Source organism: Microcaecilia unicolor, chromosome 10 (assembly GCF_901765095.1).
Source record: "Microcaecilia unicolor chromosome 10, aMicUni1.1, whole genome shotgun sequence".
Taxonomy (NCBI): Eukaryota; Metazoa; Chordata; class Amphibia; order Gymnophiona; family Siphonopidae; genus Microcaecilia; species Microcaecilia unicolor.
Genome location: NC_044040.1, coordinates 86,008,535 through 86,026,162, shown reverse-complemented (window position 1 = coordinate 86,026,162; position 17,628 = coordinate 86,008,535). Strand labels below are relative to the sequence as shown.

Sequence of the window (17,628 nt, the reverse complement as noted above, 5' to 3'; positions counted from 1 at the left end):
CAGTCCCTGCTCAAAGAGCTTACAATCTAATAGACAAAAAATAAATAAATAAAGTAAGCAAATCAAATCAATTAATGTGAACGGGAAGGAAGAGAGGAGGGTAGGTGGAGGCGAGTGGTTACAAGTGTTACGAGTCAAAAGCAATGTTAAAGAGGTGGGCTTTCAGTCTAGATTTAAAGGTGGCCAAGGATGGGGCAAGACGTAGGGGCTCAGGAAGTTTATTCCAGGCGTAGGGTGCAGCAAGACAGAAGGCGCGAAGTCTGGAGTTGGCAGTAGTGGAGAAGGGAACAGATAAGAAGGATTTATCCATGGAGCGGAGTGCACGGGAAGGGGTGTAGGGAAGGACGAGTGTGGAGAGATACTGGGGAGCAGCAGAGTGAGTACATTTATAGGTTAGTAGAAGAAGTTTAAACAGGATGCGAAAACGGATAGGGAGCCAGTGAAGGGTCTTGAGGAGAGGGGTAGTATGAGTAAAGCGACCTTGGCGGAAGACGAGACGGGCAGCAGAGTTTTGAACCGACTGGAGAGGGGAGAGGTGACTAAGTGGGAGGCCAGCAAGAAGCAGATTGCAGTAGTCTAAATGAGAGGTGCCTTGCATTCCATGAAGGATTAAATCTAAAATAGCTCCAAGAAGCAGTCGTTTATTATATTTAAGAATTTTACCACCCTAGTGCTCCCAGATCTAACATTTATCAAGTCAATATTGGGGTAATTGAAATCACACAATAATAATTACTTCTACATCAATTTATTCTGTGTCTGGAGGTACGTCTTATATTGTTCAATGAAAAATAGTGGAGAAAAAGACCTCAGTGTGAATCAGAGACACCCCAATTTGAAGGATATACCTTCATTTGCGAAGAGGGCTCCTTTTAATCATTAGTCTAAAAAACTCCACTATATATTATCTATATAAATAATTCTCACCTCAAACATTCTGAAGCTCACTCTGTGGCAGGGAAACACTGGAGCCCTGCACTTAGGCTGTCACCACTCGCCACTCACTGTCACTCAGGTACCACTCACTCTTACTGATAGACCCGCCCCCGCAGCCACACCCCTTCCGCACATAATTCCCTACCTCAACGTTCTAATGAAGCTGCAACTTCCGGTTTGTGAGGCAGCAGAGATTGGAATTTATTCCCATTGCTGTTTGCCCCGCCCTCGCGTCAAACGTGATGACGTCGAGGGCGGAGCAATGACACTTCACCAATCGCATTGCTGCGCTCTTGACGTCATCACATTTGACGCGAGGACGGGGCATACATCGATCTACGTGAGGACGAATGGAGGGAGTGTGAGGCAGGCAGGCTGTAGGTCACACGCAGCGAGGGAGCCAGCCAGCCACTCTCTGCGAGGCGGGGCGAGGCGCGGCGCCCACGAACACCCTCAAGCATGGAGGGTAAGTCCAGCAACAAGGGGAGGGGGTTGGTAACGAAAGCGCCTTGCTAGCACCTGTTTCATTGGCCTCAGAAACGGGCCTTTCTTACTAGTATGTATATAATACCTCTCCACGATACAGAAATAAGAAGAGACTTTAAACTTCTTTATAGCTGATATATTTAGAATTCTCCAAGGAGAAGCAGGCTGCTTGTTCTCACGACTGGGTTGACGTCCACGGCAGCCCCCACCAACCGGAACAAAAGTTTGCGGGCGGTCCCGCACGCAGGGCACGCCCACCGCGCATGCGCGGCCGTCTTCCCGCCCGTGCGCGACCGTTCCCGCTCAGTTCTTTCTTTTCCGCGCTGGAGAGAGCCTTGTTCGTCTCTCTCTCTCTGTCAGCCCCAGAAACCGGATCGCGTTTCGCGCAAATTTTCTTCTTTTCTTCCTTTTCCTTGTTCGCGTTTTCTATTTTTAGTTTAAAAAAAAAAAAACGCTGAACTTTGTTTCCCTCGTCTCTTAGCGAGGGCGTCGCGGTCGATTTATTTTCGAGGTGTGAATTTTACCGCCACCATCGACGACTTTGACTTCGCCGACGCGATTTTTCCGTCGATGTCCTCGAAGGTCCCGAGTGGATTTAAAAAGTGTGGTCAGTGCGGCCGGCATATCTCGCAGACCGACACTCACGCTTGGTGCCTCCAGTGCCTCGGGCCAGAGCACGATACCAAGTCGTGTACCTTGTGTCTCGGTCTCCGGAAACGGACACAAGTAGCGAGGCAAGTTCTTCGGGACCGTCTTTTTGGAACTTGCGCCGGCCCCACGACTTCGACGGCATCGGTATCGACGGCCGGTTCTTCGGTACCGATATCGATGTCTACGAAATCGGCACCGATGGCATCGACCCCAGGAGTACAGGTCCCGCCGGTCCTCCGGAGACGGCAGGGGTGAGAGGCCGCGCGGGCAATCAGCCCCGGTCACTCCCTTTACCCAGGGCCCTCGGGACCGAACCCTGTCGGACCCGATTGCCCCATGTAAGCCGCATTGAGCCTGCCATGAGTGGGAAAGCGCGGGGTACAAATGTAACAAAAAAAAACAAAATAAAAATAAATCTACTTCTTCCTCGTCAGTCCCACCGAGCGCCGATGATGGGCACCGCAAAAAGGCGAAGAAGCACCGTCATCAGTCGCCCACAACGCATCTGGCTCCCGGCGCCAGAGATGAGTCAACGCCGAGGAAGCGGCAGCGTCGAGAGGAGAGGTCCCCCTCTGTAGTAGAGGTACCGCCACGGCAGGGTGCTAGCACTTTGGTGCAGTCTCCTGGCCCCGAACACCTTCCGGCACCGACACCTCTACCGGCCCCCTTGCCTTTCCCGACAGCGGGCCTGGACGAGTGCCTCCGAGCCATCCTTCCGGGGATCCTGGAAGGGCTGAGGCGCCAGACTGTGCCGGCGCCGGGGGTGCTTGCGCCCTCGGCGCCGTTGATGGAGGCGCTGGCGTGCTCTAGCCCGGTGCCGAGGCCCTTGACGCCGACGCGTCTCGACCGCCACGCAGGTGGAGTCGACGTCGATGGAGGGAGCTTCATCCCCGCCGGTGCGGGAGTCCACCGCTCGACGCCGCCACCGAGGCCTAGGTGCCTCGATGTCGAGCCGGGCCCGGTTGAGGACTGAGCTGCAAGATCTCATGTCCGACACCGAGGAAGAGGCCTCGTGGGGGGAGGAGGAGGACCCCAGATATTTCTCCTCAGAGGAGTCTGTGGGCCTTCTCTCCGACCCCACGCCTTCACCAGAGAGAAAGCTCTCGCCACCTGAGAGCCTCTCCTTTGCCTCCTTCGTCAAGGACATGTCTATATGCATTCCCTTCCCCGTGGTCTCTGTGGATGAGCCGAGGGCTGAGATGCTCGAGGTCCTCCATTATCCATCACCACCTAGAGAGTCCTCCACGGTGCCGTTGCATAATGTCCTCAAAGAGACACTGCTTCGGAACTGGTTGAGACCATTATCTAATCCCACCATCCCCAAGAAAGCAGAGTCCCAATACAGAATCCACTCGGACCCAGAGTTAATGCGGCCCCAACTGCCTCATGACTCGGCGGTCGTGGACTCTGCTCTCAAGAGAGCATGGAGTTCGAGAGATACCGCTTTGGCGCCCCCGGGGCGGGAGTCTCGCACTCTGGACTCGTTTGGGAGGAAGGCCTACCAATCTTCCATGCTCATGACCCGCATCCAGTCTTACCAGCTCTACACGAGCATCCACATGCGGAATAATGTGAAGCAACTGGCGGACCTGGTTGACAAGCTCCCGCCGGAGCAGTCCAGGCCTTTTCAGGAGGTGGTCAGGCAGCTGAAGGCGTGCAGAAAGTTCCTGTCCAGGGGTATATATGACACCTGTGACGTGGCATCTCGTGCAGCGACCCAAGGTATAGTGATGCGCAGGCTCTCATGGCTGCGTGCCTCTGACCTGGACAACCGCACCCAGCAGAGACTGACCGACGTCCCTTGCCGGGGGGATAATATTTTTGGTGAGAAGGTCGAGCAGCTGGTGGACCAACTGCATCAGCGGGAAACCGCCCTCGACAAGCTCTCCCACCGGGCGCCTTCAGCATCCACCTCAGCAGGTGGACGTTTTTCCTGGGACAGGCAGGCTGCGCCCTACGCCTATAACAATCTATCACTCTATTATGACCTAATCACCATTTATCAAAATTAATACTAAATATTGTTACAAACAACTTACTTTATTCAAATCAAACATAGTCACTAGTAAATATTTAACAAACTACTAATACAAGGATTGTGTTCTGTATTAATACTTATGATACTCGATGTAGTTCTTCAAACTTTCATAATCTGTTAAGAGTCAGATGATTTATTTTCATTCCAGACGACGAAATGTTAAGTATTCCATCTTATAGTTCACAGATGAGTATCAGTCACTTATCCATCAATAAACAGAAAACAAAATCCAAAAGAAGAAGAAGAAATTCACAGTATCCTCGGGGTGGGTCAATATCCTCTGAAGCCAATTACTCCACTCACACCGGATCCTTATATCAAAATTCCTTCACAACGATGTTTAGTTCCACATTCATACATATATATATCCACAGATCTCAACACAGGCCGTGTTTCATTATAACTTCTTCAGGAGATGCAGCCACATTAGAACACTGGGCTCATAACAGGAAATCCCTTCCGATAGCATGTAACGTCATAACAAGCGTAGGTACACCCAGCCGGCCCGAAGGCCTCGCCAGGCACAGGGACAGTCCCAGCGCGCTTGTCCCCGTCAACAGTGTGCGCCTAAGCAGCCCCCTGCGCCTCCACAGCAAAAGCCGGGGACGGGCTTTTGACTGGATCCATGGGAACATAGCCGCCCTCAAAGTGTCCGTACCGGACGATCTGCCTGTCGGGGGGAGGTTAAAATTTTTTCACCAAAGGTGGCCTCTCATAACCTCCGACCAGTGGGTTCTCCAAATAGTGCGGTGCGGATACGCCCTGAATTTGGCCTCCTTTCCACCAAATTGTCCTCCGGGAGCTCAATCCTTCAGCTCCCATCACAAGCAGGTACTTGCAGAGGAACTCTCCGCCCTTCTCAGCGCCAATGCGGTCGAGCCCATACCACCCGGGCAGGAAGGGCAGGGATTCTATTCCAGGTATTTCCTTGTGGAAAAGAAAACAGGGGGGATGCGTCCCATCCTAGACCTGAGAGGCCTGAACAAATTCCTGGTCAAAGAAAAGTTCAGGATGCTTTCCTTGGGCACCCTTCTGCCAATGATTCAGAAGAACGACTGGCTATGTTCCCTGGATTTAAAGGACGCATACACTCACATCCTGATACTGCCAGCTCACAGACAGTATCTCAGATTCCGACTGGGCACTCGGCACTTTCAGTATTGTGTGCTGCCCTTTGGGCTCGCCTCTGCCCCACGGGTGTTTACGAAGTGTCTCGTGGTGGTAGCGGCTTATCTACGCAAGCTGGGAGTGCACGTGTTCCCGTATGTCGACGATTGGCTGGTCAAGAACACCTCGGAGGCGGGAGCTCTCCGGTCCATGCAGTGCACTATTCGCCTCTTGGAGCTGCTGGGGTTTGTGATAAATTACCCAAAGTCCCATCTCCTGCCTGCCCAATCTCTGGAATTCATAGGAGTTCTGCTGAATACTCAGACGGCTCAGGCTTTCCTTCCTGAAGCGAGGGCCAACAACCTCCTGTCCCTGGTTTCACAGACCAGAGCGTCTCAGCAGATCACAGCTCGGCAGATGTTGAGACTTCTGGGTCATATGGCCTCTACAGTTCATGTGACTCCCATGGCTCGTCTTCACATGAGATCTGCTCAATGGACCCTAGCTTCCCAGTGGTATCAAGCCACCGGGAATCTAGAAGACGTCATCCGCCTCTCCACCAGCTGCCGCAATTCACTGCACTGGTGGACCATTCGGACCAATTTGACCTTGGGGCGCCCATTCCAAATTCCACAGCCCACGAAAGTGCTAACGACGGATGCGTCTCTCCGGGGCTGGGGGGCTCATGTCGATGGGCTTCACACCCAAGGACTGTGGTCCCTCCAGGAAAAGGATCTTCAGATCAACCTCCTGGAGCTCCGAGCGGTCTGGAACGCACTGAAGGCTTTCAGAGATCGGCTGTCCTGCCAAATTATCCAAATTCGGACAGACAATCAGGTTGCAATGTATTACATCAGCAAGCAGGGGGGCACCGGATCTCGCCCCCTGTGTCAGGAAGCCTTCGGGATGTGGCGTTGGGCCTGCCAGTTCGGCATGCTTCTCCAAGCCACATACCTGGCCGACATACTGAGCAGAGTCATGCAACCGCACGAATGGTCGCTCCATTCCAGAGTGGTACGCAAGATCTTCCGAGAGTGGGGCACCCCCTCGGTGGACCTTTTCGCCTCTCAGACCAACCACAAGCTGCCTCTGTTCTGTTCCAGACTTCAGGCACATGGCAGGCTAGCGTCGGATGCCTTTCTCCTCCATTGGGGGACCGGCCTCCTGTATGCTTATCCTCCCATACCTTTGGTGGGGAAGACCTTACTGAAGCTCAAGCAAGACCACGGCACCATGATTCTGATAGCACCTTTTTGGCCCCGTCAGATCTGGTTCCCTCTTCTTCTGGAGTTGTCCTCCGAAGAACCGTGGAGATTGGAGTGTTTTCCGACCCTCTTTTCGCAGAACGACGGAGCGCTTCTGCACCCCAACCTTCAGTCTCTGGCTCTCACGGCCTGGATGTTGAGGGCGTAGACTTCGCTTCGTTGGGTTTGTCTGAGGGTGTCTCCCGTGTCTTGCTTGCCTCTAGGAAGGATTCCACTAAAAAGAGTTACTTTTTCAAGTGGAGGAGGTTTGTCGTTTGGTGTGAGAGCAAGGCCCTAGAACCTCGTTCTTGTCCTGCGCAGAACCTGCATGAATACCTTCTGCACTTATCAGAGTCTGGCCTCAAGACCAACTCAGTAAGGAATCACCTTAGTGCGATTAGTGCTTACCATTATCGTGTAGAGGGTAAAGCCATCTCTGGAGAGCCTTTAGTCGTTCGATTCATGAGAGGCTTGCTTTTGTCAAAGCCCCCTGTCAAGCCTCCTGCAGTGTCATGGGATCTCAACGTCGTCCTCACCCAGCTGATGAAACCTCCTTTTGAGCCACTGAATTCATGCCATCTGAAGTACTTGACCTGGAAGGTCATTTTCTTGGTGGCAGTTACTTCAGCTCGTAGGGTCAGTGAGCTTCAAGCCCTGGTAGCTCATGCTCCGTATACTAAATTTCATCATAACAGAGTAGTACTCCACACTCACCCTAAGTTCCTGCCGAAGGTGGTGTCGGAGTTCCATCTTAACCAGTCAATTGTCTTGCCAACATTCTTTCCCAGACCGCATACCCGCCCTGCTGAACGTCAGTTGCACACATTGGACTGCAAGAGAGCATTGGCCTTCTATCTGGAGCGGACACAGCCCCACAGACAGTCCGCCCAATTGTTTATTTCTTTTGACCCCAATAGGAAAGGGGTCGCTGTCGGGAAACGCACCATCTCCAATTGGCTAGCAGATTGCATTTCCTTCACTTACGCCCAGGCTGGGCTGACTCTTGAGGGTCATGTCACGGCTCATAGTGTCAGAGCCATGGCAGCGTCGGTGGCTCACTTGAAGTCAGCCACTATTGAAGAGATTTGCAAGGCTGCGACGTGGTCATCTGTCCACACATTCACATCACATTACTGCCTCCAGCAGGATACCCGACGCGACAGTCGGTTCGGGCAGTCGGTGCTGCAGAATCTGTTTGGGGTTTAAATCCAACTCCACCCTCCAGGACCCGAATTTATTCTGGCCAAGCTGCACTCTCAGTTAGTTGTTCTTCGTAGGTCAATTTCTGTTATGGCCTCGCCGTTGCGAGGTTCAATTGACCTGGGTTCTTGTTTTGAGTGAGCCTGAGAGCTAGGGATACCCCAGTCGTGAGAACAAGCAGCCTGCTTTTCCTCGGAGAAAGCGAATGATACATACCTGTAGCACGTGTTCTCCGAGGACAGCAGGCTGATTGTTCTCACCTACCCTCCCTCCTCCCCTTTGGAGTTGCGTTTTTGATCATTTTGCTTGTCATTCAACTGAGCGGGAACGGTCACGCACGGGCGGGAAGACGGCCGCGCATGCGCGGTGGGCGTGCCCTGCGTGCGGGACCGCCCGCAAAGTTTTGTTCCGGTTGGTGGGGGCTGCCGTGGACGTCAACCCAGTCGTGAGAACAATCAGCCTGCTGTCCTCGGAGAACACCTGCTACAGGTATGCATCATTCGCTTTAAGCACTTATCTTGGTGCAGCTTTCAATAAATCTGCCACTCCTTCAGGAAATGTTATCAGAGTCCCGATGATTTCTCTAACTCCCAACAGGGGTTCCCTGTTTCACTATCATTTGACTGCTTCAGGGCAAAAAATACAATTTAACGAGACACATCCAAGACAGCAAAAATTCAATTCACCACTGCCCGTCTCCCTGCTTTTCACAAAATGGCGGCCATCTTTCAAATTGGGGTGTCTCTGATTCACAGTGAGATCTTTTTCTCCACTATTTTTCATTGAACAATAAAAGGCTTACCTCCAGATACAGAATAAATTGATGTAGAAGTAATTATTATTGTGTGATATTGAGTTCTACAGATTCCCTACAAATTTAGGTAATTGAAATCACCCATTATTATAATGTTGCCATATTTGCCAGCTTTCCTAATGTCTGTAAATTTTTCATCTATCTGTTCATTTTGTCCTGGTGGATGATAGTACAGCCCTACCAGTATACTTTTTCTTTTTACACATGGAATTTCTATACACAGGGATTCAACGCTGCTATCTGTTTAATGTAGAATATTTATTTTGTTTGACTCAATTCCTTCTTTAACATATAGTGCAACTGCCCTCCAAATTGATCCACTGCATCATTGCGATATAATTTGTACCCTGATAAGTGTCCCATTTATTTTCCTTCTTCCACCAAGTCTCTGAGATGCCTATGGTATCTACCTCTTCGTTTAGTACTATATACTCCAACTCTCCCATCTTTTGTTTTGTGGTGTGCTTCTAGCATTTTGTATATAGACACTTCAAATTGTGTTTTTTTCCTTGCATCTACAAGTTGCTTTGAAGTTTACAGGCATAATTTACATTTTTTACTCTGTTCTCCCATTAAACACGCCTGGCTTTCTTTCACCATTATTGAAACATCTTTATTGGGATTTCCTAAAGATCCTGTATCCTTTAAGGATGCTCGACACAGAATCATGCGCTCCTGGGCGACTGTCGGCTTTCTCCGCCCCCCCCCCCCCCCCCCATTTTAGTTTAAAAGCTGCTCTTTGTCCTTTTTTAAAATGTTAGCCCCAGCAGCCTGGTTCCCTCCTGGTTAAAGTAGAGTCGATCCTTTTGGACAGGCTCCTCCTTTCCCAGAATGTTGTCCAGTTCCTAACAAATCTAAGTCCGTCCTCCCTGCACCATCATCCCAACCATGAATTGAAACTTTTGAGCTCTGCCTGCCTCTTAGGTCCTGCTGAAAATGCTGCCCTGGAGGATTTGGATTTCAGCAAAATTTGGCTTTCAAAACCTCTGACCCACATTTTCTTATGTCATTGGTACCCACATGTATACCAAGACTGCTGGCTCCTGCCGAGCACTATCTAAAATCCTATCCTACCTTCGCACCTGGCATTAAAGTGACCAGGCGATCCTCACGCCCACTAGCCACCCAGCTATCTACATGCCTAATGATCGAATCTCCAACTAGAACAGCTGTCCTAACCCTTCCTTCCTGGGAAGAAGCTCCTGGAGACACATTCTCATCCTTGTTCAAATAGTTTGGTCAACCACTAAGGGTTTATATAGCTGAACTTTATATTTATCTACATAGAGATATGAAACCATGTCCAAAACTGTCTCTTATGGATGATGTCCCCTGTATTATTTAATATATTTTTGAAACTGTGGTGTCTGGAGAACCTGGCAGAACAGGATAACATCTTACAGAAAGGTGGTATATCAAATACCTGACCCCACTTAAAACTACTTGTTAAGAGTGCCTGGTTCAGCTATCCACCCATTTCATTTCACACAATTTTACTGCACACCTACACAACTGTTTTTGGGTTTTTTTTTTTAACTTATCTTATTGGTCTGTCACTTCTGTGATATATTCTTCCAAGTGTCCAATTAGGGATGTACTTCTGCTCTATACAAAGTTTATCACACATAAGTAAGGATGTGCATAGGCAAAAAAAAAAAGTTCTCATTTTTCCGGATTTTTGGATGGATTTTGGATTGTTTCAAATACAATTTAACAGTGTTGTGTTTTTAAGATGCAATAATACAATTAACATGAATTAAGTATTGTATGTTAAATCAATTTAGTGTGCACTCAGATTTTTAAGAATTACTAATGAACTGAATGGGTACTAATATATGCACATCCCTATGCATAAGGGCATTAATGATCTTACTCCAATGTATTTTTCATCACTACTTTACAACATTAAACAGTTTTTAGCATTGGCCTTTTTATTTCTTGCACTAAACAAGTTACTTCTGGTTGAATACATTTGCTTTTAGGGATCCTTGCCCTGGAATAAACTTCTAGATAAATGTACAAAATGCTAAATTTCTGTCTTTGGTCAAAATTGAGGATACATCTTTTTCCATCTTGATTCTTAATTCCTTAGTTACCTTCAGTTTGGGCAGTTTCCATGTAACTTTGTAATACTTATTCCATTTTCTGTTTTTATTTTATGATGCATATATTTTGTATTTTCCTGGTAAGGGACCGTATAAAATAATAATAATTAAATGTTTTAAAGCAACATTAATGGCCACTTTTAAAAATCTGGATTTCAGATAACAACTAAGGCACTATGATTTCTCTTATACTTTCTAGTTCTATCTTGCTTGGACTTTTGCAATTCTATTTACTAAGGGTTTCCTCTCTATCAAATCCATTGGTTACATGTCATTCACAATACTGTCAAGCTACTCCATCATGCTAAACGTTTCAATAGGGTTATCCCTTTAGTGTATGCTGAACATTAGTGCCCTCTGTCCTACCGGATACCTTTAAAAATACTGTTGCCCATCAGACTTTCTATTCTAGAATTCCATCATTTCTTTATAGTTCCCTTGTTCCATATGTTCAATCATACTCCTGGCACAACCTCTTGGTAATTCCTTCATGTTATTATATCAGACGTGATTATATAAGACAGTCTTGTGTTAATGTTCTCATAGCGTGGTTAATTTGTTTTCCTCCTCACCATTGTTTCTTAGCAAGTACATGGTGGTTATTTGTAAAATATGATGATGATATATATATGCCAGGTTTGCAACCTAAATCTCCAGCTAATTCTTTCTTCCTCTATTGCTCCTCTTATATATTATTGTATTGTAAACTGCGTAGATGTGTTTTATGATTTTTGCAGTATATCATATAAAGGTGAAATGTATTCTGACATTCAAGTTTCAATTTGTAAATGTTTTTTAATTGTTCAGTCATTCCCACCATTACAGCTTTAATTCAGAAACAACTTTGCGCATACTTTAGATTTGGCAAATGAGGGCTCAAGCAGTTCTTAAAGACAATAGCAAAACATTATTCCAAAAATATATGCAAACACAAAGACTGAAATATAGTTTGACATAGTAAGACGCCTTAGGGTTAAGACCCAGAGGTGGAAGCCTATGAAGTGGGGATGCTGAGATGTATTGTTAAAAATATTTCTGATCCTACTGCACTGAAAGGAACTAAGTAAATGCAAAAGCCAGTCATCACTCTTATTTATCATATAGCTCAATAACTCTTTTGATTCTATAGGAAGCTCGCCGGAATACCTTAATAAAAGATACCATGCGGGAGCAGTGCATTCCAAATTTGGTGGAGTCTTGGTACCAAATCTTGCAGACATATCAACATACTAATTCAGAAGTGACATGCCAGTGTCTTGAAGTAATTGGGGCCTATGTGTCTTGGATAGATTTGACTTTGATAGCCAACGAGAGGTATGTTTTTTAAAGAGTTTTTCCTTGGGCAATGGAGCAAATAGGAGGAGGAGTTAGAAAGCTACAGTTGGTTAATTTGTGTTATAAGCCTTATGCTCTCCCACAGCTTTCTTTCCAGAGTGTACTGGAGTCCACCTTCATGAATGCTCTGGTTAGGCAATAGGTGAGTAGTATCTGATATAGGAACCACAAGAGTACAAAGTTAAGAACCTTCACTGTGTTTAGTTTTATGTAACTTTACTTTTTCTCATTTTTGGTTTAAGCAAAACATTTGCTTTGCCTATTAAGTTTTCAAGAGTCTTATAATCTCAAGATGCAGTACTGTTGATTTTGTCCAACTTACAAAGCATTGCACTGTACAGTGATGTGAAAAAGTATTTCCACATCCTGATTTCTCCTATTATTGCATATATGTAGCACTGAATGATTTCTGTTCTTTAAACAAAATGTAATAGTAAAGGGAACCTGAGTAAACACTTAACACAGTTTTTAAAAATTATTACTTTACTAGTAAAAAAGGCCCGTTTCTGACACATATGAAACGGGCGCTAGCAAGGTTGTCCTCGGAGTGTGTATGTTTGGGAGAGTGTATGTGAGAGTGAGTGTGTGTGAGAGAGAGAGAGTGAAAGTGCGAGTGTGTGTGTGTTTGAGAGAGAGAGAGTCTGGATGTGAGTGTGTCTGTGAGAGAGTGTATGTGTGAGAATGAGAGTGTGTGCAAGTGCATATGTGAGACACATTGTGATTGTGTTTCACACAGATTCAGTGTGTGCGTGAGAGAGAGTGTGTGTGATACTCAGATGCTCTGTGAGACTGGTTGTATGAAACCAAGCGAGTGTGTGAGTGATTGTGTGACACAAAGAGTGAATGTGATACACTGTGAGACATAGAGGCATATTTTCAAAGCACTTAGCCTTCCAAAGTTCCATAGAAACCTATGGAACTTTGGAAGGCTAAGTGCTTTGAAAATATGCCTCATAGAGTGTGTGAGAGAGAGAGACAAAAAGACATTGTCTGTGAGAGAGTGTGTGTGTGACAGAGATACCACCCTCCCTCTCCCTCTCTGTTGTCAGGCCCACCCCTCTATCTTTCTGGTGTTTGAGATTCCCGCCACTGCACCCAAGCAACTGGTGTGGGAGATTGAGTGTGTGTGTGTGTGTGTGTGTGTGTTGGGGGGGGGGGGGTAGGTGGGGTTCAGGAAGCGCTGCCAGATGAGATAGTGAGTGAGTGAGTGTGTGTGTGTGTGTGTGTGTGTATGGGTTTTAGGAAGCGCTACCAGATGAGAGAGTGTGTGTGTGTGTTTGGGGGGGGGGGGTGTTGGTGTGACAGCTTTGAAGAAGAGGGGTGTGGGGGGGGTTCAGGATGCGCCGCCAGATGAGTGAGTGTGTGTGTGGGGGTGGGTGGGTGGTTTATCAAGCACTGTCAGATGAGTGTGTGTGTGTTTGGGGCGTGGGTTCAGGAAGCACTTGCAGAAGAGAGAGTGAGTGTGTGTGTGGGGGGGGGGGGGTTGAGGTAGCGGGGCCAAATGATAGTGAGTGAGTAGGTGTGTGTGTGGGGGTTGGTTTATGAACGGCTGCCAGATTAGTGAGTGTGTGGGTGGGGCAGGGGTTTCAGGAAGCGCTGCCAGATGAGAGAGAGTGAGTGTGTGTACGGGGTTTCAGGATGCGCTGCCAGATGTGAGAGAGTGGTTTGGGGGAAGGGGGGGTTCTGGAAGCGCTGGCAGTTGAGTGAGTGAGTGTGTGTGTGTGAGGGTGGGTTAATTGTGCGTTTCCACATGAGAGTGAGTGTGTGTGTGGTGGGGTTCAGGAAGCACTGCCAGATGAGAGAGTGAGTGTGTGTGTGTGTTGGGGGGGGGGGGGGGGTCAGGAAGTGTTGCAAAATGAGAGTATGAGTGTGTGTGTGGGGGGGCAGGGGTTTCAGGAAGTGCTGCCAGATGAGATAGTGAGTGAGTGTGTGTGTGTGTTGGGGTGGGGTTGCCAGATGAGTGAGTGAGTGTATGTGGGGGGGGGGGGGGGGGCAGGGATTCCAGGAAGCGCTGCCAGATGAGAGAGTGTGTGTGTGTGTGTTTTTTGTGGGTGTGGGCGTTGAGGAAGTGTGGCCAAATGAGAGTGAGTAAGTGTGTGTGTCTGGGGGGGCAGGAACGGCTGCTAGATGAGTGAGTGAGTGTGTGTAGGCGGGGGGGGGGGGGCAGGGTTTTCTGTAAGCGCTGGCAGATGAGAGAGTGAGTGTGTGTGTGGTGGTGGGGGTTTTGCCAGATGAGTGAGTGAGTGGGGAAGGGGGCAGGGTTTTCTGGCAGTGCTGCCAGATGAGAGAGTGAGTGTGTGGTGGTGGGGGTTTTGCCAGATGAGTGAGTGAGTGGGGAGGGGGCAGGGTTTTCTGGCAGTGCTGTCAGATGAGAGAGTGAGTGTGTTGTGGGGGGTGCGTTGATGATCTGTGGCCAATTGTTAGTGAGTAAGGGTTTTTTTTGGGTAGTGGGTTCTGGAACTGCTGCCAGATGAGTGATTGATTGTGTGTGGGGTGTAGGGGCTGGGGTTTCATGGAGCGCTGGCAGTTGTGAGTGTGTGTGTGTTTGTGTTATATTTCATTTGGGGGGGGGGGATTGTAGTCTGCTGAAGATCGAAGGAAGTGGAGGCTGCTTTCTTGGGTTGTTTGTTTTGTGCCGGCTCCGCTTCCTCTGCGTGATGGACCCGCCGTCACCGCGCATTCCCCCCCCCCCTTCACCGCCATTGCACCTTACCATGTCGTCGTTTTGCTGGCAGGGGATCCAAAATCCCGCCAGCAGAAGTCTTTGTCGTGTGCTGTGCTGATTCCCGCTTGATCTTCAGCATTGCTAGCCTGTGCAGGGCGGGGTTATGTGCGACTGACGTCCTGCATGTGCCGGCTCCGCTTCCTCTGCGTGATGGACCCGCCGTCGCCGCGCGTTCCCCCCCCCCCCCCCCCCCCGCCATTGCACCTTACCATGTCGTCGTTTTGCTGGCAGGGGACCCAAAATCCCGCCAGCAGAAGTCTTTGTCGTGTGCTGTGCTGATTCCCGCTTGATCTTCAGCATTGCTAGCCTGTGCAGGGCGGGGTTATGTGCGTCTGACGTCCTGCATGTGCAGGACGTCAGACGCACGGAAGCCCTACCTGCAGAGGCTAGTAATGCTGAAGATCACGCCGTAGTCTGTATACAGGACGTTTTTTTTGCGGGGTTTTGGGTTTCCCGGCGGCAAAGCTACGCGTCGGTGGGTGGGTAGAGGTGGGGTGGGCGTTGCTTTATGTGGATTTGTTTGCAGGTCTTATTTTGTTCCCAGGATTTTTGTGGGCGCGTTGTTGGTTGTTGCACCAGCAGCATGTGTAAGGGGGGGGGGTTATTTTTATTGTTTTTTTCGGTTTGTCGTGGGTGGCTTTGTGGGGGTTGGCGGTGCGGGGGGGGGGGGGGGGTGTTTCACATCCTATTGCTGTTTGTCGTGGGTGGCGGTGCGGGGGGTGGGTGTTTCACATCCTGGGGGAGGAAGAGCGTGTTTCCCTACTGCTCCCCCTGCTTGGTTTTGTTTCTTTCGTTGAGTTCTACTATTTTTATACGCTCCCTGAACGTTCTTGTTGCAAAGTTTCTGAACTCAGAGCAGACTGTTAAGGGTTTTTTTGACGTCATTACGTTTTACGCGAGGGCGTGGCACAGAGTCATAGTGGGATGGCTTCACCACCATGAAGTTACGAACCCTTTATCGTTGTGCTGTGAGTTCAGAACCTTTGTCCTCAGAACGTTCAGGGTGCGTTTTATCATAGTAGATTTAAGGAACAAAGTTTATCCAACATTCATATCACCATGTGAAAAAGTAACTGCCCCCTTAATAACTGGTTACCCCACCTTTAACAGCAGTAATTGCAACAAACGTTTACTATAATTTGATATATGTTTTTCATATCGCTGTTGAAGAATCTTAACCCTCTCTTTTTTGCAGAACTGCTTTAATTCAGACACATTTGTAGATTTTCATGCATGAGCTGCTTGTTTTAATTCCTGCCACAGCATCTCTATTGGTTTCAACTCAGGATTTTGACCAGGCTAGTCCAAAACCTTAATATTGTTTCTCCTCAGCCATTTGGATGTAGACTTGCTTTTGTGCTGTTTTGCTGCATAACCCAGTTATACTTAAGCTACAGCTCACGGACTGATGACTTGGACATTCTCTTTAAGAATTTTCTGGTACAGGGTAGAATTCGTGGTTCCATTACGTCCCACAGATCAATCCAGAGATGTGTGGGTTATGTCCATCTGCCAGCAGGTGGAGATACAGAACAACAGAGTTCTGCCATAAAGGACCCTGTGCAGCAGTCTCTCCTTCAGTATTCTCTCTTTCTTAACAGGTGGATAGATATAAGTATATGAGTATTGCTAGAATGGGACAGACCAAAGGTCTACCAAGCCCAGAATCCTGTTTCCAAGAGTGACCAATCTAGGTTACAAGTACATGGCAAGATCCCAAAACAGTACAATACATTTTATGCTGCTTATCCTAGAAATAAGCAGTGGATTTTCCCCAAGTCCATTTTAGTAATAGCTTATGGACTTTTCTTGTAGGAAGCTATCCAAACCTTTTTTAAACAACTGCTTTTACTACATTCTCTGACAACGAACTCCAGAGTTTAATTACACATTGGGTGAAGAAACATTTTCTCAGATTCGTTTTAAATTTACTACTTTGTAGCTTCATTCCATGCCCCCTAGTCCTAGTACTTTTGGGAAGAGTAAACTAACGATTCACATCTACCTTTTCCACTCCACTTATTATTTTATAGACCTTTATCATATCTCCCCTCAGCCATCTTTTCTCCAAGCAGAAGAGCCCTAGCCACTTCACCCTTTCCTCATAAGGATGGCGTCCCACCCCTGTTATCATTTTTGTTGCCCTTCTCCGTACTTTTTCTAATTCCACTATAACTTTTTTGAGATGCGGTGACCAGAATTGAACACAATATTCGAGGTGCAGTCACACCATGGCGCGATGCAAGGGCATTATAGCGTCCTCATTTTTGTTTTCCATTCTTTTCGTAATAAAACCTAACATTCTATTTGCTTTCTTAGCCACCGCAGCACACTGAGCAGAGGGTTTCAACGTATCATCGACGATGCCTAGATCCCTTTCTTGGTCGGTGACTCCTAATGGGGAACCTTGCATTATGTAGCTATAATTCAGGAATTCGGGTTCCTCTTTCCCACATATATCACTTTTCACTTGCTCACATTAAACGTCATCTGCCATTTAGACGCCCATTCTCCCAGTCTCGTAAGGTCCTCTTGTAATTTTTCACAATCTTCTTTAGATTTAACAACTTTGAATAACTTTGTGTCGTCAGCAAATTCAATTACCTCACTAGTTACTCCCATCTCTAAATCATTTTAAAATATGTTAAAAAGCAGCGGTCCCAGAACAGACCCCCTGGTGGAACCTCACTATCTACCCTTCTCCATTGAGAATACTGACCATTCAACTCTACTCTCTGTTTTCTTTTAACCAGTTTTTAATCCACAATAGGACACTATCTCCTATCCCATGACTCTCCAATTTCCTCTGGAGTCTTTCACGAGGTACTTTGTCAAACACCTTTTGGAATTCCAGATACACAATATCAACCAGCTCATCTTTATTCACATGTTTATTCACCCCTTCAAAGAAATATAATAGATTGGTGATGCAACATTTCCCTTTGGCTTTGTCTTACTAATTCATAGCCTGTGCAGCTGTATGTGGT

General features: G+C 47.7%; 1 protein-coding gene across 2 annotated transcripts in view; it reads left to right on the top strand.

Annotated features, from left to right (window-relative positions):
- Positions 1-17,628, top strand: part of XPOT (exportin for tRNA) — a 645,960-nt gene that overhangs the window by 235,846 nt on the left and 392,486 nt on the right. For both annotated transcript variants that reach the window (XM_030215950.1, XM_030215951.1), the window contains one exon: positions 11,711-11,895. In XM_030215950.1, coding sequence (XP_030071810.1) covers positions 11,711-11,895 — 185 coding nt within the window. The remainder of the gene's footprint in view (positions 1-11,710; positions 11,896-17,628) is intronic.